The 25,349-nt window shown below is 37.4% G+C and overlaps 3 protein-coding genes across 3 annotated transcripts in view; 1 reads left to right on the forward strand and 2 right to left on the reverse strand.

Moving 5' to 3' along the window:
- Nucleotides 1-25,349, reverse strand: part of LOC134820949 (lysoplasmalogenase TMEM86A-like) — an 85,548-nt gene that overhangs the window by 47,227 nt on the left and 12,972 nt on the right. The gene's annotated exons all lie outside the window — the stretch shown is intronic.
- LOC134820989 (uncharacterized) lies at nt 8,210-18,948 on the reverse strand. Its single transcript, XM_063831655.1, has 11 exons — nt 18,042-18,948; nt 17,426-17,768; nt 17,127-17,285; nt 16,804-16,913; nt 16,561-16,684; nt 16,228-16,343; nt 15,789-16,025; nt 15,448-15,622; nt 14,997-15,187; nt 14,533-14,664; nt 8,210-8,329 (listed from the first exon to the last, which is right to left on the reverse strand). The coding sequence occupies exons 1-11, from the start codon at nt 18,174-18,176 to the stop codon at nt 8,210-8,212; spliced, it is 1,842 nt and encodes a 613-aa protein (XP_063687725.1). The 5' UTR covers nt 18,177-18,948.
- The window catches only part of LOC134820951 (uncharacterized), an 88,102-nt gene continuing 87,088 nt past the window's right edge, over nt 24,336-25,349 (forward strand). Inside the window, exon 1 of the mRNA XM_063831620.1 lies at nt 24,336-24,366. The gene's annotated coding sequence lies outside the window, so the exon portion shown is untranslated. The remainder of the gene's footprint in view (nt 24,367-25,349) is intronic.

Genomic DNA, 25,349 nt, shown 5'->3' on the forward strand with positions numbered 1-25,349 from the left:
AGGCATGAATGACATACGAACTGTAACCTTTTAAAAAACGTTCTTTGTATAAACATAAATTTAACACGACTAATAAAATCAAACAACAAACTTTAAAACCAACAAAACTCCTCACTAAATGGCCAACAAACAGCACATTAACCTTTTTTTGGGTTAAAAATATTGAATCTCGAACATTTTATTGTTATACAGAGGTCTGATGGGGTCCCCATTGCAGCACGAACAATGTTAGCATTTATAATATTACGAGTAAACAATTCACACGACGTTTTTTCATTATCTGGGGGAACGGGAGACTGGACTATATAAGTACTTTTAGGTATTGAGACACTCCTCACCATTTGAAATCAGCACAGTTAAATCTGTGAACATGTTGCTGCTAATAGTTATACTGATACGATCTTCACATACTCTACCCGAAAGTGAGTATGTCTTGCTAGTTAGCTAGTTATTTTAAGGGGGTATTCTTTCCAACGATTTCAGAATATGTTGTGAATTGTTAACAAGATTATTCTTAACTGACACAAAATGGTTCCTTTTAGAGTTTTAGAGTTTAAAACTCTGTCTTTACAGCTTTAATTAGTTATATCAACTTCAAGGCATATCTAATATGAAAGTTTACGTGTCTAGCTGGCTGAAATCTCAAACTATTTACCAGTAAGCAATTAATTTCACACAAAATAATTTAAACAGGTAACGCAAAGTTTTACCTGCTCAACGGTGAGGGTGTAAAAGCAACGAATGGATTTGGTGTCTTGTTCGTCCAGAAGGGCCAACTCTCGGGCCATGTTTTATATGAAGGAAACAAAGGATTCGATCAAGAATGTCTGCCTAACCACATATGCCAAATGATGGGGTACAAGTTTGCAATAAGTTGGTTCTCAGATCTAAAAACCGTTCTTGACCCCAAGCGGAAGTCTATGCATGCGTTTACATTCGACGATATTTTCTGTCCAGTAGATAACAACGGCACTGTTAATGTGACGTTTAAAATAAAAAAGATAAAGGAAAAAGCTTTTTCTTCAAATATACCATCAGCCACTGTCCTCTTCTGCGGTCCTTTTAAAAGCACTTGTCCAATCGTGGAGCGATATAATTTCCTTAAGAGAGTTTGTATTGAGGAATTGGGCTCCTTAGTATTTCAATGTCACTACTCTGACAAGCTTTACATAGCCAGACCCGGGGACCACCACTCTACATTTGACACCGTCTGTGACAACGACCCTAATTTCTATCAAAGCTGTGGTATCAGAAATTCGCTGACCTTATCAAACTCTGCTGCAATTTGTGACAAGTACGTCTGCACAGTGAAGAAAAACGCCGTCCTCCCGACGAAAGGTGTTATGTCTACCGTCACAGTTTCTTCAGCGATGTTGTGCCAATTGCAATTAGACCCAGCATTTGACAATCTGCCCTATTCACAAAGCTGCTCCAATTTACCGGACAACATTTGTTCAGCAGAAAATGAAGAGGAAGATATAGTTCAAGTAACTTTAAGAAGCGGGCTAATAGTGGGGAAGTCCTCAGTTTGTAATGGATGCTGTGATGGACTTAATTGCGAGGACGAGGCTTTCTGTGGTGGCTATCTGTACGGTTTGTACTGCATTGGCTGGACACAAACACTCAATTACATCAAACCAAGTGAAGTGTGTGATGGGTACTCGACGTACCTGTGTCCAGATGGTGAGGACGAACAGAACTGTCCGGAACAAGACTCCTTACCAAGGCACGAAAAATGTAGAAGGTCCACCTTTAATACATTCACAGGAAGACAAACTTCTTCGGTGATCCCAATTATGAATATTACAAGGTGTGGCGCTCCATTCAGCTTATTTAGGGAAGTATTAGTTGACCATGTATCAATCTGTGATAACTTTCTAGATCAAACCAACTGTACAGACCAGAGCCGTTCAACAATAACATGTTATATCAACGGCTATCTTTCAACCATATCCAAATTTGTTGTGTGTCATGGTCATGAGGAGGTTCCAACATTATGTGACAACGGAATAGACCTGGTCTGTGTCAACGTATCCCTCACCTGTGAGGTACATAAACACCAACTGTGTGACGAAATTGAAGATTGTCTGAGCGGGGCTGATGAAAACATAGCAATCTGTCGCTCCATGACAAAGAGGGTTTGTCACAGGGCTTACAAGCCCGACCAGGCATTACAAATCCCCATTGCATGGCTAAGGGATGGGGTTGAGGACTGTTTAGATGCAATCGACGAAGAGGACGTGTGGCAAACTTGTGGCATTGGTTCAACAAAACGATTCGTAGTGTCAATAGATGAAAGGTGCGAGGAGGTGTTTCTTTGTAAACATGATCAAGTAGCCTTCGTAGAATTCAAAAATATATGTGATGGGATTGATACGTCATGTGGTCTTGAAACGAATATATGTGCGAAGTCGCATAAGATCAATCCTACGTTTGACAGTGTACTGACTGTGCAGAAATCAGGTGGAGAATTGAAAACTTTGATGTATTGCTTGCCTGGTCTCGAGAGTCTGCAGGAAATAGCAAATCGTTGCGTTATCAATGAAGTCAATCTTTCGGGACTTGATGTCTTTGGAGTTCAATCCATTTTGAGAATTATCCACCCTAACACAACAGTTAACTGTGATCATACCTTTGGAGAAATTTACGTGACACTGAGTTGTGCAGGGTATTGTGAAGACTCGATTTGCCCTTTGCAAAAAAAGATCCAATACAATTCTTGTCCTCAGCAACACCGAAATAGGATATACACAGTTGCTGATAATACTTTCCTTTCATTCGTGACAAAAATAGGTAATAAGTCGTACAGAAATGACTATTTTCAATGCGACAACGGTGTTTGCTTAAACTATGAACAAGTTTGCAACGTGGTCGATGATTGTGGGGATGGTTCTGACGAAATACTCTGTACTAATGTGTTTTTGTGTGATTCCAAAGACCAACTGGTCCCGATCACCGAAAAGTGTAATGGAAATATTGACTGTATAGATTTCTCAGACGAGTGTAACTTACACTGTGGCAAACAAATATTACAAAGCATTTTTCTAAAGATTTTGAGCTGGAATCTGGCTGTGTTAGCCATATTCCTTAACTTGATTTCACTCTATCGAACTCTAACCGATTTCAACAAAGAAATGTCAAAAGTGGCTATGAACAATAAGATGCTGATACTTCTCATAAATCTCGGTGATCTGCTGATCGGAGTGTATTTGATCTATATAGCAATAATGGACACAATAGTTTATGGGAGTGGATACTGCTCCGAACATATAAATTGGCTGTCTAGCGCTCATTGTAACATAATAGGCGTCATCAGTACGATTGGTTATGAAATGTCTCTTGTTTCCATGACAATTCTTGCCATAACTAGGTTGGGGGTGATAAAAGATAAGACTCGGATCAGCGAACGATTTACAAGAAGAGTCCTTTTCAAAATGAGTCTAGGTGCACTAATTATCGTCATGATGTGTATAACTATTGCAGTAATTCCTCTGGTGCCTCAATTTGAAGACTTCTTTGTCAATGGCATGACATACAGACCCTCAGTACGACTCTTTATCGGAGCTCCCGAAAAACAAATCCATCTCAGCATCCTACAGGAGTACTATGGCAAAATTAAGGGCAAAAATCTTAAATGGAGAGTGATAAATGATCTTGTTGATGGTATGTTTTCTAGTGATTATGGAGACGATGTACTTGGTCGAAAGAAGATTGACTTTTACGGGAATGAAGGAGTTTGTCTATTCAAGTTTTTTGTTAAAGCAGACGATCCTCAACGAATTTATGCTTGGGGCATCCTATCATTAAACATGGTTTGCTTTTTAGTAATTTCAGTCTGCTACATTTTCATCAACAATAGAACCAGAACCACGTCGAAAGTGCTTACTCAGGGTAAAACAAATACAGGTCATGAAGTAAGGAAAAGAAACAGAAGATTGCAGCGAAAAATATCGCTGATCATAGCAACGGATTTTCTTTGTTGGTTACCAGTTACCATAGCTTCCTGTCTCCACTCAGGAGCAGTCATCGACGCTACACCATACTACTCTCTTATATCCATAGTATTTTTACCTATCAACTCTGTAATCAACCCTGTCTTGTACAACGATTTCTCTACAACATTATCAGAAAAAGTCAGAGAAAAATCGAAACATGTTTTTGCTAAGAAGTGGAGAACTCAGAAAGTTTCTCCTGAACAATTTAACACTACCTGTATCAATAAAAATGAGTGTCGCCATGATCAAGTTCAAATGATTGAGATGAAAGATTTAAAAGGCAAAGTATCGAAAATGATTTAACAGAGATCAGCTGTAGTCAGTATCGCGAATTGAAACAAAATGTCCTTATATTATTTCTCATTTGGGGAAGTCTAGTACATACATTTTTAAATATTTTACGTTTACACAGTACAAACTATGAACTAATATAACTCAAGTTCTAAAATCGAACTGAGAATCTTTTTGAATATTATTGCATGGCCTGGTTTTGCCTCCAGTGGCCTGAAAATCTTTCGAGTTAAATTTCAACTCAATTGTACAAAGATGATTTGACTACAATCCCATGATTATATTAATATATAAATATCACCAATTAAAATTTAAGAAACACTCGTTGTAAATGTTGTTGTAGGCATAGTTCAATAATAACTTTATCTTTATCGAAAATCTTTTTATTGAAATGTAGTTTAATATATAAGTCAAGAAAATACCTCTGTGGATGTTCTAGCGACAACAATTCCAACAGTGGCGTTACCAGGAAGTCCATTCCATCTGTATAATTCAAATTGAACTTTTTCTGAAAAAAATACGTTTTCAAGCTTGTCGTTAAATTTCACTGCTTCAATTTATAATTATATGACACTGGGGGCCAAAAGTGACACACTTTGCTGTCTTTATTTTGGCCCTACTATACTATATCTGTTTGCCTCAGATCTTTATATATCTTATTTAAACTTGCACATTTGTACCAAGCAATGAACTCACAAAGCCATGTCATCATAATCATAAAATTGTTCAAAATCATCTGATATTGATCGATTTCTATGGGATATTATAAATAATTGTGATTAACTATAACTATGTCTTACCTGTTTCATTAGTTCGATTAAGTAACCAACACGTTAGAGCAAAAGCAAGTAGATTCATTAAACTGGAATGAGAGGAAATATATTTTAAAATGGATTAATTTAGTTAATTAGGAGCTACCTTCTAGACCCTTCATTAATAATTATGTGTAATAATTTGAAAACTATTGTCTTTATATTCTGATATCAGGCTGTATTGAGTAATGAATTTGAGAAAAGTAAAAACTTTAATTACCTGATACAAAGTTACAAAGTTGCTGCTCCGTTGCGAGTGAGAACTGAGACAGAACAGACCGTTATAACCAATTAAAGTTTCAACTGTTGGCCTGGAGTATACTGCCAGATAACCTTGATCTTGTGAACCAACTTAACGCTGAAAAAAACTTGAAGAAACTGTTCTGCCACAAGTTATCTCCTCTACTTATTCTGCAGCAGTGATGTGTTATTTAAGAAAATAGTAACGTTGCTAAATATAAAATACGAGTTATCTAGATGTGTTTGTGAGCAGTATCTGTTAACTATCACTTTAATCAGTTCCATTGTCCGAAGAAGGCTAATTGTCTACCTTTTTGAATAGAGCTCTTATTTGACATGTCAGGGTCTTTGTAACTTGACAATTCGGCGCCAATAAGTCTTGAACTCTTGATGATTTTATCTAAAAGTGATCTATAGCTCATCTCTGAAACTGTCAAGTTATTCTTCTTCAACTATTCTTGGACACATACGGATCAGAGGACGAGCACACAAACTCCTGGTGAGTTATCTTTCCAATCACAAACAATATGGCGGTGTGCCATATGAAATACAAATTTTAAGGAATACATGAAACATCTGATAATCTACCTATTTTAAAAAGAGAAGCTGGATTATCTACCTGTGCTCTTTGAAGTGCTACAAGTAGTGCTTAAGGCCCCCTCGTGTTCTTTATTTACAATTTACAAAAATGAATTTACAAATTCTGAAAAGAAATCTTAATTTATTCTATTTACTGATGAAAAAAAGGTAAAAACTAGGGTTTGCAATCGATAATATCGGTGATAAAATTATAGGCGATAATTCGTAGTAAAATCGTTATCGGTTGTCGGCGATAATTTCTGACCGATAAACCGATAATTTCAGAAATTTCTTTTCAAAAATAATTTCGGAATTTTCGAGACTTTACAGCTAACTCGCAGATTCTTACCTCCCATTTTCACTAGATTGATCATAAGATATGTGTGAAACTGATCAAAACATCTGAATTTGCTACTTAAGTACTTAAATCAGCAAGATTTGCAATGTTATCTTATCACTGTTGATTGGTGAAACAAGGTATGTACTATGTAAAAGTATTCATATTTCATGGGATAGTTGCATATTTGAATTCAACAGAATTAAAGTTTAAACGGTAAATCTGTAATAAGTATCCCGTAGTTTCGCCCCACCCTATTACAGATAAGCTGTTCACTTCAAACTATCAATTCAGTTACAACCGTATAAGGTAATAATTTGAACCCGACACAGTACACAGTACACACCATAACAACACAATACACTCCTGCACAGTCCACACTCCACGCCCCTCCCCTGAGAAATGCCGATGATTAACTTGCCGATGATTTACTTGCCTGGGTCGCTCATTTGCTTAAATCGTTGATTGATTACGTTACACGTATCAGTTGTTATCTGTTTTCTGTTGTGTCTCGGAAAACTAGTTAATCTTGATATGTAAACCAACGAGATCTGGAAACATTTCACAAAAGAGGGGGACAACGTGGCCTGCATGCAATGTGACAAGTCTTTTCTCAGCACAACAGCCAAAAGGTCTTACACTAATCTTTGGTACCACTTGAGAGTTAAACACGGTATAGAAAATGCAGCTGCTAATAATGATAAATCTTCGGCATCCCCCAAAGTCAAGCGACCAAAAAATCAGTCCCTAATAGTATCTTACATCGAAAAGAAAACTCAAGCCGAAATGTATAGCCGTTTAGCGGCTGTGGAGTTCCACTTTGTGTAAGATTGTTATTGTCACTGACTGTTCACTGTAAAGTATATCGGATCTTCACTTTCAATTAATTGACTATTTTGAAATTACGCGTTTACAATTTGTGTACGATATCTCGGGAATTCATGACCCTCAATCACGGAAGTTATAAATCATGAACGTATGATTAATTAAGCCACTGAATCGATGGAAAATAAGCTAATTGTTCTGACCAAATTTTATCGCCGATAATTATCGTTATCGCCGATAATTGAAAAATTATTATCGGTTATCGGCGATAAAAAATTGTGGACCGATAATGCAAACCCTAGTAAAAACCTAGCATACAAAAAAGCCAATGAAGTCCTAAATTCAGTTCATCGCTACATGCTTGCCAATCAACTTCACATAAACACTGGTAAGAGCTGTTACCTTGCAATCCAAGAAAGATAAAGCTACACCTCCTGATCAAAAATCGATATTGTTGGCATGCTTTTTGGAGAGTCGCCATTCTAATTCTCTGTACTAGCAGCATGCTACAGAGACACTGGATCTCTCACCAATGGTCACATCACTACACTGCTGTATTTACTGTCCACTCTACCGGTTGCCAGACCTCTTCTTCTGCCGATCAATGCCATTGTTTATCCTGAGAAGAACTATGTTACAAATCAGCTGCCCTAAATTTGCTAGCCCCCTGACCCCACTTGTAAGTTGGAGGAATTTTAGGGTCTCTAAGACAATAATATAATAAATGGTGTCTCATGATGTGAAATAAACAATAGCTTTGACTATTTTCATACTCCAGCTGTGACGACTATAAGGTGTTTCAAATCATGGTCCCCTTTGTATCTCAAACCAAATTAAATAAGTCACAGCCCTATTTTATTTAAAATAAATAACTTGAACAACTAAATTTGTAAAAAAAGTAAAACTTCTTGTCTAAATGAACTATTAGAACCACAAGAAGCTGATCCGCATGTCTCCGCTACTAAAATGAGCCCAATCACTCATCGCTTAACAGTTTAATCTTCAAAGTGAGTTGTACAATCTAGGTTGTTTTAAGTAGCTGTTGATAGTGTAAAACAGGAGTGACCTGGTCGTTTGCATAACTCCGATTTACAAATTGTACCATAATAAAACTAACACTGCCATGGGGTTCAAAAAGGGTCATTGTCTGCCTCCAGCGTAATGGTCCTAAGTCTCTGCCTCATGCGGTGCCTGTCAGCATCAGCTAACAGAATAGCCCTAACATAACGATCAAGCCCCAAATTAGGTCCCTGTAATGATTTAATATTGTTAAACTAAGCTCAGTTAATGTAAGAGCCGCTTTAGAAAGCACTGGAGTTTATCTCCAGGATTAAATTATATCGAGTTATATGATTTAGCTATAAGGCGGTTTATAAATGTTGTACTTATTATTATTATTATTAAATAAAGAGATTTGAATATAATATTTGTTTTATTCTGAATATTTGTTTTATTCTGAAATAATTACAGAAGTTTAGGGATGTATGCAGTGGCGTATAAAAAGCGCCCCCCTGTTGGCGCCCTCTCCCCTTTGGGTGCCCCTCCCTAAAATTGAACAAATTAGGTGATTTTAGAGGATGCGCCGGTAAAATCTCTAAAAAAGTGTTTATCTAGAGCAAAACGCGCAGTTTTGCTAGTACTTAAGTTAAGTTTTCGAAATTGTCCCACATTCATCATCGTCAATGCACAGCGGGGTCAGCGGGGCCCTTCGTTACGCAACTGGATGTATTCCTATATTACTTTATCCATTTACCATGGCTGACCTGATGTCATTTTTATGAGAGTCTCATGTATTATAAGGACAATCTATTAAATTGAACCCATTTATCATCAGAGTTGACAGAGCAGTGGATTCCTCCTGTAGTACTGAACGCCAGTGGTGTGAAGTTGGTCTTTTCCACATTAAGCACTCAGGGGTAACAGTGGCGTAACGTTGCCTGTTGGCGCCCCCTGCCGAAAAAAGCGCCCCCCTGTTGGCGCCCCCTCCCCTTTTGGTGCCCCTCCCTAAAATTGAACAAATTAGGTGATTTTAAAGAATACTCCGGTAAAATCTCTAAAAAAGTGTGTATCTAGAGCAAAACGCGCAGTTTTGCTAGTACTTTAGTTAAGTTTTCGAAATTGTCCCACATTCAAACGACGATTTGGCGCCCCCCTAAGACGGCGCCCCCCTGCACAGCGGGGTCAGCAGGACCTTTCGTTACGCCACTGAGGGGTACCAGTTAAAAGTTCAAGAAACTTCCTACAGATACATACTGTACATACTGTAAACATAGTACTATGAACTATTATTAACTATTAACTCTGTCATTATACTCACGTTTTTTCTTTTCTCGTGAGATTGGTACATCTGTGAGATGCTTTTGTCAATGTTGGACTGTGCTTGAAGGTGAAGTACCCTTACATCTGTGAATGTCCTGTCCAGCGGTGAACAGAACAATCTCACACTGATGTTCAGTCTTGCGCCATCCTATCTATTTGTTTCAATAGAAAATTTGAATTTGTGGGGAACGAAAGAGGCTAGGCCAAGGCTCTGTTTCAACATTTTTGCGAACAGTGGTTAAGAGTTCTGCGATTATATCTCTGAGTGAATTGTGTGTTACTGATACGTAGCCTTAATCATTAATAACACTGTTTCCTAACCAATATCTGGGATGAGTATTTTATTGTGTTTCTCTTGCTGGACTATCTTTGATTAAGTGTTAAGCATTAAAACATTGTTTTAATATTATGGAAATAGCATTTTCATTTAACCTGAGCTATTTAGTTCTCAGAAAAGCAGGTATGGACTGGTTTTTTAATCATATTTATATTTCAGTAACTGTTTTATGTTTTAGTAACTTCTACTGTTTATTTTTCAGTAACAATTAAGTTCACATAGCCATGTGTATGCGCGTACTGCGGTCGCGCGCTAGTGCGAGCGAGAGAGCTCTGGTTAGAGCAAACAATTGAGTATAATTGTAATATCAAATATCCTACTTGTCATATCATACCCGAGTGCGCGATAAAATGAAACGACCGTGGGGGTCACGACGTGATACAATATCCCATGCTATTTTTTTCCAGTAACAATTGAATATAATTGTTCCACAAATTCAGCATGCTAAATTAATTCGTTAAATTTTGTTTTCCTTTAGAAATATTTAAATTGTGCCGCGGGTAAGTTGCAGCCAGCAGTAATGAGTAACATAATTAAAAATAAATTTCCTTTCATATTTCCGATCAAAATATTTTCGGTTATATTTATTGTCGTGTTGATATTATTTACCTAATCAAATTTATTTTTGTATTGTTTTTTAAAGATGATGTTAAGTTTTTAATATGACGTAAAATTATATTTTACATATTATGTGTTATAGCTCGATTGGTATGGCTTATGTTGTATACATATATTGTATTGTAATACGGTGTATGACCCGCCGCGCACGAGTGCGCGGCTTCCCCTGTAGCACTTGCCATAGAAGAAAGGCTGCATTATGAAAGCCAAGCTTCGCATACGAATATATGTAATTCAATTATGCATAATGGCAGGCAAAATGCAGCGATTTCATTGGACGAGAGCAACTGTTGGCGACGTTTGACTACAAATGGCAGCGTTTGATCGAAAACCTGGTTTCAGCTCCCCCTGTGTACTGCAAGCGAGAGGGCTCTGGTTAGAGCAAGATGTTTACTTATATCTATAACACCAGCCACCTAACCATGTGCTAGGCTTACCGCTGGGAGGTGGGTGCGCACCACTGCAAGCGCAAGGACTTTGGATAAAGTGATATATTTATTATGATATTATTATTCATTGCAATGGCAATAAAATGTTGTCTTCGTTAAATTTTATTTTCTTTAAATAGTGGACCATTTTAGCATTTAGTAAAATATAACTTGCGATTGTAGCCCTAAGCGTTACTGGGCCGCGCCGCGCATCCAATTATGCTGATAGCAACCACAGCTTCTCTAACCTTCGTTAGATCGGCAAAATGCGCTACTGGGCCTCGCGGCCTAGTGTGGTTGGTTTTATCCGATTTTTTTAGATTTTTATGGAGGTTGTACCATTGTAAAACTTACATTGTGACAGTATAGATGGCGAAATATTTTTGAAAATGGTCCTAACACAGCTTTGATCATAACAATAACATTGGGTGAATAGATTGGGTGAACAAACTATGAAGCAGGCAATTATATGTGCTCATCCATCATTCTGCATATGTAAGCTCAGTAGTTTAATTGCTGATTCATACTCAATGGTGAATCGATAGAATTCATGTGTCGGAGATCTCGTGAGAACACCTTTTAATAATTATAGCCCTCAGGATCGCATTATCCCGATCCGGCCGTAATGTGTATTGAGGTATGCACTAATTGTAGTGGTGAACGGTTGCAGCTCAGGCTATGTTTCAGTATAACTATATATCAGAGATCGCAGTATATTTACATTCTACTCGGATTGCAGATTGAAATATTTTCCTGTTGGAACCATGACACATGCAGGGGAATACCAAAATATTAATTGTAGTTGTACAACTAATAGTAATATGATCAATAATTAATAACGGCAACGCTAATTTGTCCTTATTGGACTTTATTTTTACGGACATAAGTTAATAGTGGCTGCAAATGCCAAATGCTACAACTACAAGTTAAGCCCTATAAGCGTTCATTTTAATGTCCGTTCATTTTAATTTTAATATCCGTTCGAATATTGGCGGACGTTTTAAATTGTAATTAAATAGACCATTGAGCGGTCGCGTTTATTTTAATGTCCGCTCAAAATTATTCCCGTTCACATTATTTCCGGTTGCAGTACGGGTAAAATAACGTCCGAATAAAGCTATCCGATAAGCTCAGGCAGAGCTTTCGGACTGCGTAAAACTAAACAACTTGAAACGTTGAAGAACGCCGTTAAGACATCTGTTGTTAACTCACCTAAAACACAAACATACGTCATACAGTCCAATGGCGAAGAATTCACAGCCAACTGAGCAAGTCATAAGCTCGGAAACGCTCAAAAGCGTAGTAAAACGTGTTGTCGAGGAAGAGGACCGCAGTCTAGTCGCAACGTCATTGTATTTGGTCTGTTACAAGGGAGCGAGATATATAGAGAACTTATTGACACAGTTAGCGTGATTTTCCAAAACATTGGACAGAAACCGAAGATTGTTGAAGCGTGCAAAATTGCCAGAAAATCTAAGGACAATTTAGTTACAGCATCATTAATAAATGAGCAATTACGTTATTCGTTTAAGTTATTGCAAAATATTTGATTCCAATAAATAAAATCCGCCTTGTGCCGCGTGCGCTAATTTACTAATTCTGTACTCGCCTGCGTACACTGTACTGTACAGTGTACAGCAGGAGCAGGCCTGCAGGCATCATGCTACATGCGATTTTACAAATAATGTTCGACTTCAATTTAGACTTTCAGTTGTTGTAGTTGTACTGTATACTAATTGTGTCGGTTTATATATTTACCAGGCGGCGCTCAAATTGCATGATCAATAACGCTAATTTGTCCTTATTGGACTTTATTTTTACGGACATAAGTTAATAGTTGCAAATGCCAGATGCTACAAGTTAAGCACTAGCGTTCATTTTAATGTCCGTTTATTTTAATATCCGTTCGAATTTTGGCGGACGTTTTAAATTGTTAGTAAATAGAGCATTGAGCGGTTACGTTTATTTTAATGTCCTCTCAAAATTATGGCTACGCCCGTTCACATTATTTCCGGTTGCGGTACGGGTAAAATAACGTCCGAATAAAGCTATCCGATAAACTCAGGCAGAGCTTTCGGACTGTAAAACTGGACAACTTGAAATGTTGAAGAACGCCGTTAAGACATCTGTTATTGACTCACCTAAAACACAAACATACAGTTCAATGGCGAAGAATTCACAGCCAAAGCTGAGCAAGTCATAAGCTTGGAAACGCTCAAAAGCGTAGTAAAACGTGTTGTTGAGGAAGAGGACCGCAGTCGCAACGTCATTGTATTTGGTCCGTCACAAGGGAGCGAGATATATAGAGAACTTATTGACACAGTTAGCGAGATTTTTCAAAACATTGGACAGAAACCGAAGATTGTTGAAGCGTGCAGAATTGCCACGAAATCTAAGGACAATTCAGTTACAGCATCATTAATAAGTGAGCTTACGTTATTCGTTTAAGTCTGTCTGTCTGTCTGTCTGTCTGTCTGTCTGTCTGTCTGTCTGTCTGTCTGTCTGTCTGTCTGTCTGTCTGTCTGTCTGTCTGTCTGTCTGTCTGTCTGTCTGTCTGTCTGTCTGTCTGTCTGTCTGTCTGTCTGTCTGTCTGTCTGTCTGTCTGTCTGTCTGTCTGTCTGTCTGTCTGTCTGTCTGTCTGTCTGTCTGTCTGTCTGTCTGTCTGTCTGTCTGTCTGTCTGTCTGTCTGTCTGTCTGTCTGAGTGTCTGTCTGTCTGTCTGTAATTTCCGAGCGGCTTAATTAAGAAAACGGTAAGAGTTACGGCAGTCTCTATATTTACTAGGCGTTTTTAATGCTAAATGTGTTTCACTTTCAGTGTTTCATAGGTAATGAAACATATTAACATAATATTAATATTATGAATTGGGTCATGCCATGTGAATTTTATATGCTAATCTGCATTCATCACGCTTTTTATACTAATAAATTATTCTTATGTAATGAGTAAGCACGAGAATTTACCTATGATACTAATACTAATAATAATAATAATTAGAACCCATAGATTTATTTTTTCTGGCATTACCATTTAGTGACAAAATTCGTGCTACCCAGGGTTTGCAGGCCACCTGGCCACCCATGATGGGGTGTCATAATCATGTATTTGTAACTTGCGGTGGATCGAACAAGTAGCTTCAAAACTATTTGGACTGTAATACTAATATGTAATAGCCCCTAAGCTTATTAAACAACATAACTCATGATGCTAATTTGCTCAAAAGACACTTTTAACACATTTCTCAAGGTAACTTCATGATAGCTATTAGAGCCTCAGACGTGTTACCGAAGCTCTAATGTTCTACAAAAAAATGTATAATCATGTTTTTGGCTAATACTATGACAAAATTAAAAACTACTCTTTTCGTAATTCATTTATTTGCAAAACTTTGATTATCAGAACAGTATTTCAATAATGATAGTAATACTATTTTCCAAAAGTGCTTATCTATCAAAAGTTTATTAACATCTACTTTCAGTTTATAGATTACACTAATCTTAAGTCTATTAATCGAAATCCTTAAATAATTCCCTGTTAAAGGGCGTATCTTTAACTTTCTTCGACTTTGGAGTCGAGTCTGTATCAGTTCTGTACCGCTTGTGCGTTACTCTACCCGAAAACTCTTTCCGTGCAGCTCCTATCTGGAGGACACTCATCAATTGAGTGTCTTCAGTCCGTCGTCGTTGAACAGCGTGGGACACAAGTGCGACAGTGTGCTCCACAGATTGACTATGGCAAGGAATCCTACAAACCAGAGGGGCTTCCCGTATCTTTTCCAGTTCAGCACTTGACATTACGGAGAGGAGGGGAGGGCACGTTACTCGCTCCCACTCATTGTCGTACGTCTGGAAGAATATCTTCATTGGAACCGGACCGTTCTCTTTCTGAATGAAGGGCAAATTAGTTATTTGATCGGTAAATCGTAATAATAATATAACTGAAACAGGGACAGAGTTCGTGGTATATTTGACAGACTAGGTAGACTCAGCAAATTAGTTAACAAATTCTGCATTCTGCTAGTTCAGTAGAATGAACGCACAGTCTTACTTTTCGTTTGTCAGATTTTGATGCAAAAGCATAATATCGGCAGACTTACTAAGTCTGCCGATCACTTAACATGGTCACTTAACATGGTAAAGTATCGTCAAATGGTTTGGAAATCAAACCATTGCATAATTACAATATCACTATAGTTATACATGCTCTATAAACTCACCTCAACTTTCATTCTGACCATCTCAAAATATGTCGTACATTTGAAGACTATCTTCGGGCACTTGAAATGTCGGATTCGTCTAGGTCGTCGAACGCCAGACTCTCTTTCAACGTGCTTGTCCCACTCCTCTGAACGACGAATATTCTTTACGATCCCTATTCCTTTCTCTCGATGGTCTCTGTTGTGATCGCCTGGATAATAAATATGTATATAAAGTTTTTTACAATAGATGTAAAATATTGTTGGTTGGATATTGTGTTAAAGTCAAGTGATTCTAAGAGCACCTGCACATTTATAATTTATAACCGCAAGAATTCGGACGTAAGCACAGAATACCACTACCAGCTGAATATTCACTGCTCTGATAGTAATAGTATCATATTGTTATTTTAAGTGTGCCTAGCTATATTACCCACTTTCCGTATTCATTTTTTGTTGTTGTTATTCTTACCTAGCATGGCGAGTATCACACTCTCGGGATGAGCCATATAGCCGTTCTGTTGTATTGACTCGAATATGACCTTACGCTCTGCTGGTTCGCAGTGTTCTCTTGTGAACCGTATTTGGTCAAATAGGTGGGCTGGGGCGTCTATTAAGCTGCTCTTCATCTTGATGTTGGCAAACACCTATTGAGATTTAGTCCGATTTAATAGAAATTCTGAGTAACTTTGGTACTTAAGGGAAACATAGGCTGAACATTCTCTGATTTTCATCAATATTGTAAGAGCATTTAAATTTGAATAAACATTAGCAATCAATTCACAAGTGCCAGCACTGTAATCTGATTTTTACCTTGTAATAGACATTTACAATAAAGTTGACCATCCTCTCTAAACACTCCGAAATATGGGAGTTGTAGGTAAGATCCCCCGAAATGTAAAATCGGAGGATTCTGGCCCCAAACGTAATCCACCGAGCAGTGGAGCAGTTTCCTATCGCGTTATACACGAATTCGTCGTGTAAACCAGTCTCGACAGTGATGCAGTACTTATACATAAGTTTTGCATCATTTGACATCTTACTCAGCGTCTGAAAAAAAACAGATTGTTATTAATTTTAACGTTGCTAGGTAAGAGCTCTATGATTTTGTCGAACATTATCGCAATGATTGATAAACATGGAACTGCAAAACGGTTCAGTAAGTTATCTTCCCAGCAAATTATAAACGTAGTTACTATCTAACAATAAGATTATCCATTATTAACCATATCAATTTTAAATTATATATCACCTCTTGGGGCAGTCGAGGAAAACCTTTGCCAATCTTTTTAAATACTCTAACTGGTTTCAGCCAAAGTTCGTTGGACATAATGAAGGGCCCCATAGGTCCGTCAAAGTCACCAGGTGCTGTAATGATATATAATAATGATATACACGTTATTTTGAGTGTAAGTGTAAGAATTAACGATGATAATATTAATTGTAAAGTGAAATTTATTGGCGTAGTTATCGAGGAAATCCCTGCAATCGTTATAGTAATAAGGAATGTTTAATACTGTGGAAATTCTGAACTGTTATTTTAAAATACTATAACATATCTTCAAATTTAAAATAAATAACACACCCTTGGTACTTCCTCCATAGTGAAAGTACAATTTTCTCAAGGGGAGTTCCACTTGGTGTAAGAGGCACAGGGCTCTTTGGAGTGTTCGATGTAGCAGAACCTCAAACTCTCGAAAAGCACCTCCCTGAAAATTGTTTATTTTAATATGTTTTAACGAACGAAATGGTTGTCTAATAGTATCCAATGCTCAGCTAAAAGATGAAAAGTTCCTTATCTGAAATGAAAAATAAGTTATTTACTTACCAGATAGCCAGAATTAACACTAGTGTTGTCTCCACCTATACACAATGTTTTGTCCGTGCTTATCCCTCGACTTTCAAAGTAGTTACACAATCCCAGAGCAAGGCCTTTACCTGTGGTATAAAGATTAAGTAATCAACAAAGAATCGGCATAAATGTAACATTGTAACTGCAGAACCTATTCCGGAAATCTAATGCAACATTAAAATGGAACGAGACATATATAACGTTAGTCGTTAGACCGTTTATTATGTACCAATGATCAAAATAACATCGCAATGTATAAAAATATATTCATCTAAGTATAATCTTTATCTAGTGCTTACCAGTCGATTGCTCAGGAACAAACATCCCCAAAGGGATCGCACCAGGCTGTTCTACCACAGAGTAGTGGCTCCGTTTCCCCACACTATGTCGTATGTGACCTTTTTCATCTTTTTGGCTCATCCTTATATTCTTATCCTCCTTTCCGTCAAAGAATATTGCTGCAAAATAGCTGTTTTTAATCTAAAGCGTACTAATTCTAATGGTAAAGTTAATGTCGCTGTTATTTTTAAAATTGGTAATATAAACATGTTCAAAAGTTAAAAAATAACCTGGTGAAAACATTATATTATGTACAAACCTAACGGAGAACGAGTAGACAGAGCTTCAAGCCTCTTTTTCCCATCTCTTCCACGGATGCTTTCGAGTTTTGACCGGGGAACAACATATGGCTGCTGCAGGAGACCACCCTTGTAAAGTTCTTTGCAAAACAATGTTAACGTGCGTGCATTCGACTCCGTGCCGGCAGAATTTCTTTCCAACTCAGCTGCCATACCATCCAGATTGCAGTTCAGATAAGTGGACACCGTGACTCTCGGAGTGCTAGCAGAAGAACTGGAAGAGGCTGGTTGATAATCACGATCCTTTTCATCTCTCGGGTCAATGTTAGTGTGTTGGCTTGCCGAGTCCTCGCTTATATAAGCCTGTCGTTGATATCATAAGTATATTTTGTATTATTATCCGTGATCGGTGATTCAATTAATGGCCGGGCATTTATCTACTATTTAGTGAAAATAAAAGTTGTGTTATGTGATCTCAAATTGTTCATTGCAAACAATCAATTACAGTGTCGGCTCAGAGATTAAAATTAATAATTTGACAGTCAATGGTATTAATATTATTTTAGTTTATAAACTTTTAAAATAAATAAGCTATGTTAAACAAATAATTCTGTATTCGTATTGAAACGTGCTTACTTGCAATGATGCTGATGTAGTAACGTCACTGAGAACAGGAGTGATGAGATTAACTTGCACAGGGGCTTCAACTTCAAGTTTCTTTTTGGGTAGGACATCAAAAGGTTCATTTAGACTGTCGGTGAACTTGTCCATCGTAGACTTTGCCGTATTAACTGAGAGACCTCGAAGTTTTGTATTGATGATTTTGATTTTCCTGTAATAGTTTCAAATTACAAACAGCGTAACCAATGTGACAAGAAATATAAAGCATAAACACAAAATATTAAGTAGTATATATTATATATAGAACAAATTATGAATATCAGTCACGATTGGCAATTATCCACATCGCCCGCATCGGACATGATCGCTAAATGCAAACTGGATAAACAGAAACTGAATAGATATCAACAAATCGGAAAAATCACTCAGATATGAAGTTTATGATCGGATAGTATGTATGTATATTGACAACAAATATGAAGCATAAAAATATGCAACTTACCCAGCAATAGTAGGTGAAATTCTACGAACTTCGGACTTTTCTGTGACATCGTACAAAGAAAGCAGGTCAACAGCAACAGGACGGTAGAAATCAACAATCGAAAGTTTTTTCTTTCTACCAGTGTTGGCTTCTTCGACGAGAAAGAGTAAATGTGATAAAACATGACGTAGCAGAGTTGGACGGCAAGAGGGATTTAAACGATCTGGTTTAACAAAATCTTCAAGTTTCATGGTGGGCTCAAAAGTTTATAAAACTGGTGTTATTGATGCAGATGGCGTTGTTTTATTTATAGTTATATGATTATTGAATATTGAGGCTAATTGTGGGAATTGAGAAGCATAGATATTGGGCACATCAAACGATTTTTTTGCAGGGCATTTGAACTTCGGTAACAGTAATTTAGAAGTTACCTTGAACAATGTGTTAAAAGTGTCTATTGAGTAAATTAACATCATGAGTTATGTCGTTTAATAAGCTTAAGGGCTATTAAAGTCCAAATTGTTACGAAGCTAATTGTTCGATCAACCGCAAGTTACATGATTATACCACCCCGTCATGGGTGGGTAGCACTAGCACCAATTTGACACTAAATGGTAATTTCAGAAAAAATAAATCCATGAGTTCTAATTATTATTAATAGTAGGTAAATTCTCGTGCTTACTCATTACATAAGAATAATTTATTAGTATAAAAAGCGTGATGAATGCAGATTAGCATATAAAATTCACATGGCATGACCCAATTCATAATATTAATATTATGTTAATATGTTTCATTACCTATGAAACACTGAAAGTGAAACACATTTAGCATTAAAAACGCCTAGTAAATATAGAGACTGCCGTAACTCTTACCGTTTTCTCAATTAAGCCGCTCGGAAATTACAGACAGACAGACAGACAGACAGACACTCAGACAGACAGACAGACAGACAGACAGACAGACAGACAGACAGACAGACAGACAGACAGACAGACAGACAGACAGACAGACAGACAGACAGACAGACAGACAGACAGACAGACAGACAGACAGACAGACAGACAGACAGACAGACAGACAGACAGACAGACAGACAGACAGACAGACAGACAGACAGACAGACAGACAGACAGACAGACAGACAGACAGACAGACAGACAGACAGACAGACAGACAGACAGACAGACAGACAGACAGACAGACAGACAGACTTAAACGAATAACGTAAGCTCACTTATTAATGATGCTGTAACTGAATTGTCCTTAGATTTCGTGGCAATTCTGCACGCTTCAACAATCTTCGGTTTCTGTCCAATGTTTTGAAAAATCTCGCTAACTGTGTCAATAAGTTCTCTATATATCTCGCTCCCTTGTGACGGACCAAATACAATGACGTTGCGACTGCGGTCCTCTTCCTCAACAACACGTTTTACTACGCTTTTGAGCGTTTCCAAGCTTATGACTTGCTCAGCTTTGGCTGTGAATTCTTCGCCATTGAACTGTATGTTTGTGTTTTAGGTGAGTCAATAACAGATGTCTTAACGGCGTTCTTCAACATTTCAAGTTGTCCAGTTTTACAGTCCGAAAGCTCTGCCTGAGTTTATCGGATAGCTTTATTCGGACGTTATTTTACCCGTACCGCAACCGGAAATAATGTGAACGGGCGTAGCCATAATTTTGAGAGGACATTAAAATAAACGTGACCGCTCAATATAGCTTATGACTTGCTCAGTTGGCTGTGAATTCTTCGCCATTGGACTGTATGACGTATGTTTGTGTTTTAGGTGAGTTAACAACAGATGTCTTAACGGCGTTCTTCAACGTTTCAAGTTGTTTAGTTTTACGCAGTCCGAAAGCTCTGCCTGAGCTTATCGGATAGCTTTATTCGGACGTTATTTTACCCGTACTGCAACCGGAAATAATGTGAACGGGAATAATTTTGAGCGGACATTAAAATAAACGCGACCGCTCAATGGTCTATTTAATTACAATTTAAAACGTCCGCCAATATTCGAACGGATATTAAAATTAAAATGAACGGACATTAAAATGAACGCTTATAGGGCTTAACTTGTAGTTGTAGCATTTGGCATTTGCAGCAACTATTAACTTATGTCCGTAAAAATAAAGTCCAATAAGGACAAATTAGCGTTGCCGTTATTAATTATTGATCATATTAGTTGTACAACTACAATTAATATTTTGGTATTCCCCTGCATGTGTCATGGTTCCAACAGGAAAATATTTCAATCTGCAATCCGAGTAGAATGTAAATATACTGCGATCTCTGATATATAGTTATACTGAAACATAGCCTGAGCTGCAACCGTTCACCACTACAATTAGTGCATACCTCAATACACATTACGGCCGGATCGGGATAATGCGATCCTGAGGGCTATAATTATTAAAAGGTGTTCTCACGAGATCTCCGACACATGAATTCTATCGATTCACCATTGAGTATGAATCAGCAATTAAACTACTGAGCTTACATATGCAGAATGATGGATGAGCACATATAATTGCCTGCTTCATAGTTTGTTCACCCAATCTATTCACCCAATGTTATTGTTATGATCAAAGCTGTGTTAGGACCATTTTCAAAAATATTTCGCCATCTATACTGTCACAATGTAAGTTTTACAATGGTACAACCTCCATAAAAATCTAAAAAAATCGGATAAAACCAACCACACTACTCGCGGCCTCGCCAAGCTGCAGAAATGGACATCATCAATTAAAACTTGTAGCAACCCTATACCAGATACCTTGTCTTATAACATAATATCGAAAATTCATCTGTGATCACATATTCCTCTCATGGGTGCAAAATGAATATAGTACTAAGTGCAGTTGCAGTTAACATCTCCACCCACAGAGAGCACATTCACCAAATTGCGTGCATTGCAGTAATGTGTTTCAAACTTCTCTCAAAGTAAAATAAACAGAAACTTCCGGTTTTTAACAAAATGTTCGTCTCGTAAAACTAAAGTTAGCTCCCCAGGAGCAAAATTTAGGACAAACTATGTTTTTAATTATCCCGAAAAGTCTTCGTTTGGGTCTAATAAAAGCTCTCAGCTTTTACTTTGCAGATTTTTGTCCTCTTAGGACAAGGTTTTTCAGAGGTTTTTCAGAATTTAAATATTAATTTATAAATTAAAAATATCTCTGTTTTGTGTTTGTTTTGTTTTTAAATGCATCGTAATATTTAAAAGGTATCTCAGCCAAAATATTTTTAAAACATAAAAATTGTAGCATGGTCAGTTTCAGACAAACTAAGCATAAATTATAGTAAAACAAATTTTAGTAAAACAAATTTAAATTTTGGTATTTATTAATAACAATCAAAACATATCATATCATAAAAATAAAGCCGCACGTTGGTTGACTGCCTCTGGCCTCAGTATGGTGAATAATTTAAGCTTGAAGGTGCCCTGCGCATTTACAGAACATTATGCGGCGATCACATGATCACGAGGACCTGTGAGCGCCAAATTTAATTTAAACTTTCTAGAAATCATACATCACTACGAGTTACTCATGCTTTTTTAATTTTTATAGGAGTGTAGATTGTCAGGTATTTCATTCATTCATACTTAGTCGGTTTAAAGCTTATTTATTTATTGGATTTTTTAGAAGAACGAATATCAAAGCATCAGCATGGATTTGTTAAAGGCAAATCTTGCTTATCCAATCTTTTAGAGACATTTGATAATATTCTTGATATTTTAGATGAAGGTGATCCTGTTGATCTACTGTATTTTGATTTTAGTAAGGCCTTTGGCACTGTCCCCCACTTTAGACTTTTATCTAGATTGGAGGGGTTTGGGGTCAAAGGAAAAGTTTTAGATGTTATTAAAGATTTTCTTACAGACAGAACCATGAGGGTTTGTGTAGAAGGACAATGGTCTGAGGTGAAACACGTGTTATCTGGTGTTCCCCAGGGGTCAGTATTGGGTCCTTTGCTATTTAGTCTTTATATTAATGATTTACCTGATATAGTCAAGAATAAGATTAAATTATTTGCAGATGACCTCAAGTTGATTGGTAATGCAGCTAACCACAGCAGTGTTGCTGAAGATATTGTAGAACTGGAAGTCTGGGAGAGTATTTGGCTTTTGAAGTTTAATCCTGCTAAATGTAAAGTTGTTCATATTAATCTTAATAGCAACCCTAACTTAAATTATTTAGTAAATGGCGTAGAACTTGAAGTATCTGATCAGGAAAAAGATTTGGGGGTTATTACCCATAGTTCCCTGCTTTGGAATGAACAGATAAAAGCATGTATTTCCAAGGCAAATCGAATGATTTGCTGGATTGTAAGGAATTTGATAATTAGAGAAAAATGTGTAATGATAGCCATCTATAAAGCTTTGATAAGACCTCATCTAGAGTATTGTGTCCAATTGTGGAATCCAGTTGCGGCTCATGGAAGTTGGGGGACTGTTTTGGAGCTGGAGAGCGTCCAGAGGCGGTTTACCCGTCTGATTGATGAGGTGGGTACTCTTCCTTACAGCCGTAGACTGGAAATCCTTAATTTGACAACGCTGGCAGAGCAGCGAATACGTGGGGACCTTATTGAAGCTTTTAAGGTTATTAATGGCTTGACTGATTATGGTTCAGACTTGTTCAGACCAAGCAGATCAGGTCTTAATCTGGTTTCATCCAATAGATGTAGTAAGAGTGTGACAAAGGTCAAGAATCTTCAGTGTTCTTTTCTTCCAGAGCGGGTTGTTCCTTATTGGAACAAACTCCCTTCGGAGGTGAAGAACTGCTTGACAGTTTTGAGTTTTAAAATTGGATTGGAAAGTTTTAAAAAGAATATGATTTCTAAATGTATTGTAAATGACTTTCATTTTTGGAATGTTTCGAAAGAAGTTTTAACAAGAATTGAAGGTACCAGTTATATCAGTAATAAGGAAAAACACAATGATTATCTGTGGTTCCATCCTTATGTAGCAAAGAAACGTTTTATAAATCTTTACTCCACTGGGAAGTATGAATAAATTACATTTTGTAATGTTGTTTTTTATTCATGATTAATATTTGATAAATTATTACCTTTAAATTTGATGGAGAAATAGTTATTTTTCCATGTAGTGTGATGATACTTTGTAGACATTAGTGATGATGTTATGTCATAATTTTTACTTTTACTTTACTTTTTTACTATTTATGTTTAGAACTCACTATTGTTTGAACTATGAAAGCAGAACGTAGATAATGGACAATATACCGACGACAATACCAAGGACCCGAGTGCCGCATTGACTTTTCCGGATCCGTTTTTACCGAAGGCTTATCCACCAGTTACTCATGCTGCATGTATAGTCTGATAATATTTTGTTTTATCTCTAGCAAGCATTCTGTAAGTTGGAGTGTCGTATTTATTATAGTAGAGCCAGCCAACCTCCGCATTACAATCTTTTGTGTGCCAGGTTCGTTTATAAAATCTAATCATATAATAAGATTGATCCAATAGTCTAAGATGAACGGTATATCTTAGCTCATCGTTATTAAAATCCTAATGGATGAATTAATCAAGTAATGTTCCCTTCCAACACAACTAAACAACAAACAAATGCTTGCTCACCAGTGGTGACGCAATCGTAGGGGCATGCAGTTGGTTCAGATAACTCTCACCCCGACGACAGCGTCGAGAAATTATCAAATTATGCATTTGCGCCATACTGGACACATTTTATATTTAATATTTTGTGGTTTGTAGAAATTAGTGTCATCTAAAGTATAGCTTAACTGGCGAGCAAGCATCGTCCCACTCGGCGGGGACGAAAATACCGAGTCCAATCACAGTTTTAATACTTTCAACACTACTATATAACAAATAATTTGAGGACTAGCAATGGTTATGTTAACAATGAACTAGAGACCTTGTTTGGACGATGGGGGGCTCAAGGAGGATGGATCACTGCTCCTAGAAAATGAGTTGAGTTGTCAGTTCGGTTCGTCATGTGTTCACATACCACTAGTCACTACACCTAATAAAAAACCATTGCTAGTCCAAAAAATTATACAGTAGTGTTGAAGTATTCCAAGATAGGCATTCTCTGAATACCTGTCTCAACAAATTTTTTGCCCTGAATTTATTTATTTTTACTCTGAAAATTCTGCTCAAACAATTTTACCTACACACTTAACAATTTCAAACCAAATCACCCCATCCAAACCCAGTTTGTCCTGTTGTTGTTAGTGTGTCTGACCTTTGAATGATTTACATATTTTTGAATACTTCAATCACTCTTTTGAAAGTTCTTGAAAAAATTCTATTCAATCATATTCCCACTTAACCCACCTCATATCACTCACAATGAACCGGCTGATGCTCTTCTCCTTTCAGGTGCAGGGGTCTGTCCAAGCTGGCCCCCTGGACTCCGGACATATCTCTGATATCATATCATCATGGCTACTACCTCAAGTGCTAGTACCCAAAGGCGTTCCCCTAGACACACTCCTCCTCCTACCAACCCAGGATCCAGAGCTAGCATGTCACCATCCGGCAGAGGAGCTTCCTCCCAAAAGAAGAAACCTCTAGCAGACAACAAAGCCCTGCGCAGGAACAGCCCTAGTGCAATGGCCCAGAAAGCTGTGCTGGGTAAACGCCCATCAAAGTCACCCCAAGAACAACCAGAGACATCTGTTCTTAAACCTCCAGGTAATCTGGTTATTGAAAAGATCAGCCCAAACCTGATATCAGCTTTAGAATCATCGAACCTCAGAGAGAGCCCCAGCAGTCCAATGAGCCCTCTGTACAAGTCCTTTCCTCCATTCTCCCGTGCTGAAGAGTCTGCTGAAGAACTTGAAATCCAGGATAAACC

Source organism: Bolinopsis microptera, chromosome 9 (assembly GCF_026151205.1).
Source record: "Bolinopsis microptera isolate Bmic1 chromosome 9, MBARI_Bmic_1.0, whole genome shotgun sequence".
Classification (NCBI taxonomy): domain Eukaryota; kingdom Metazoa; phylum Ctenophora; class Tentaculata; order Lobata; family Bolinopsidae; genus Bolinopsis; species Bolinopsis microptera.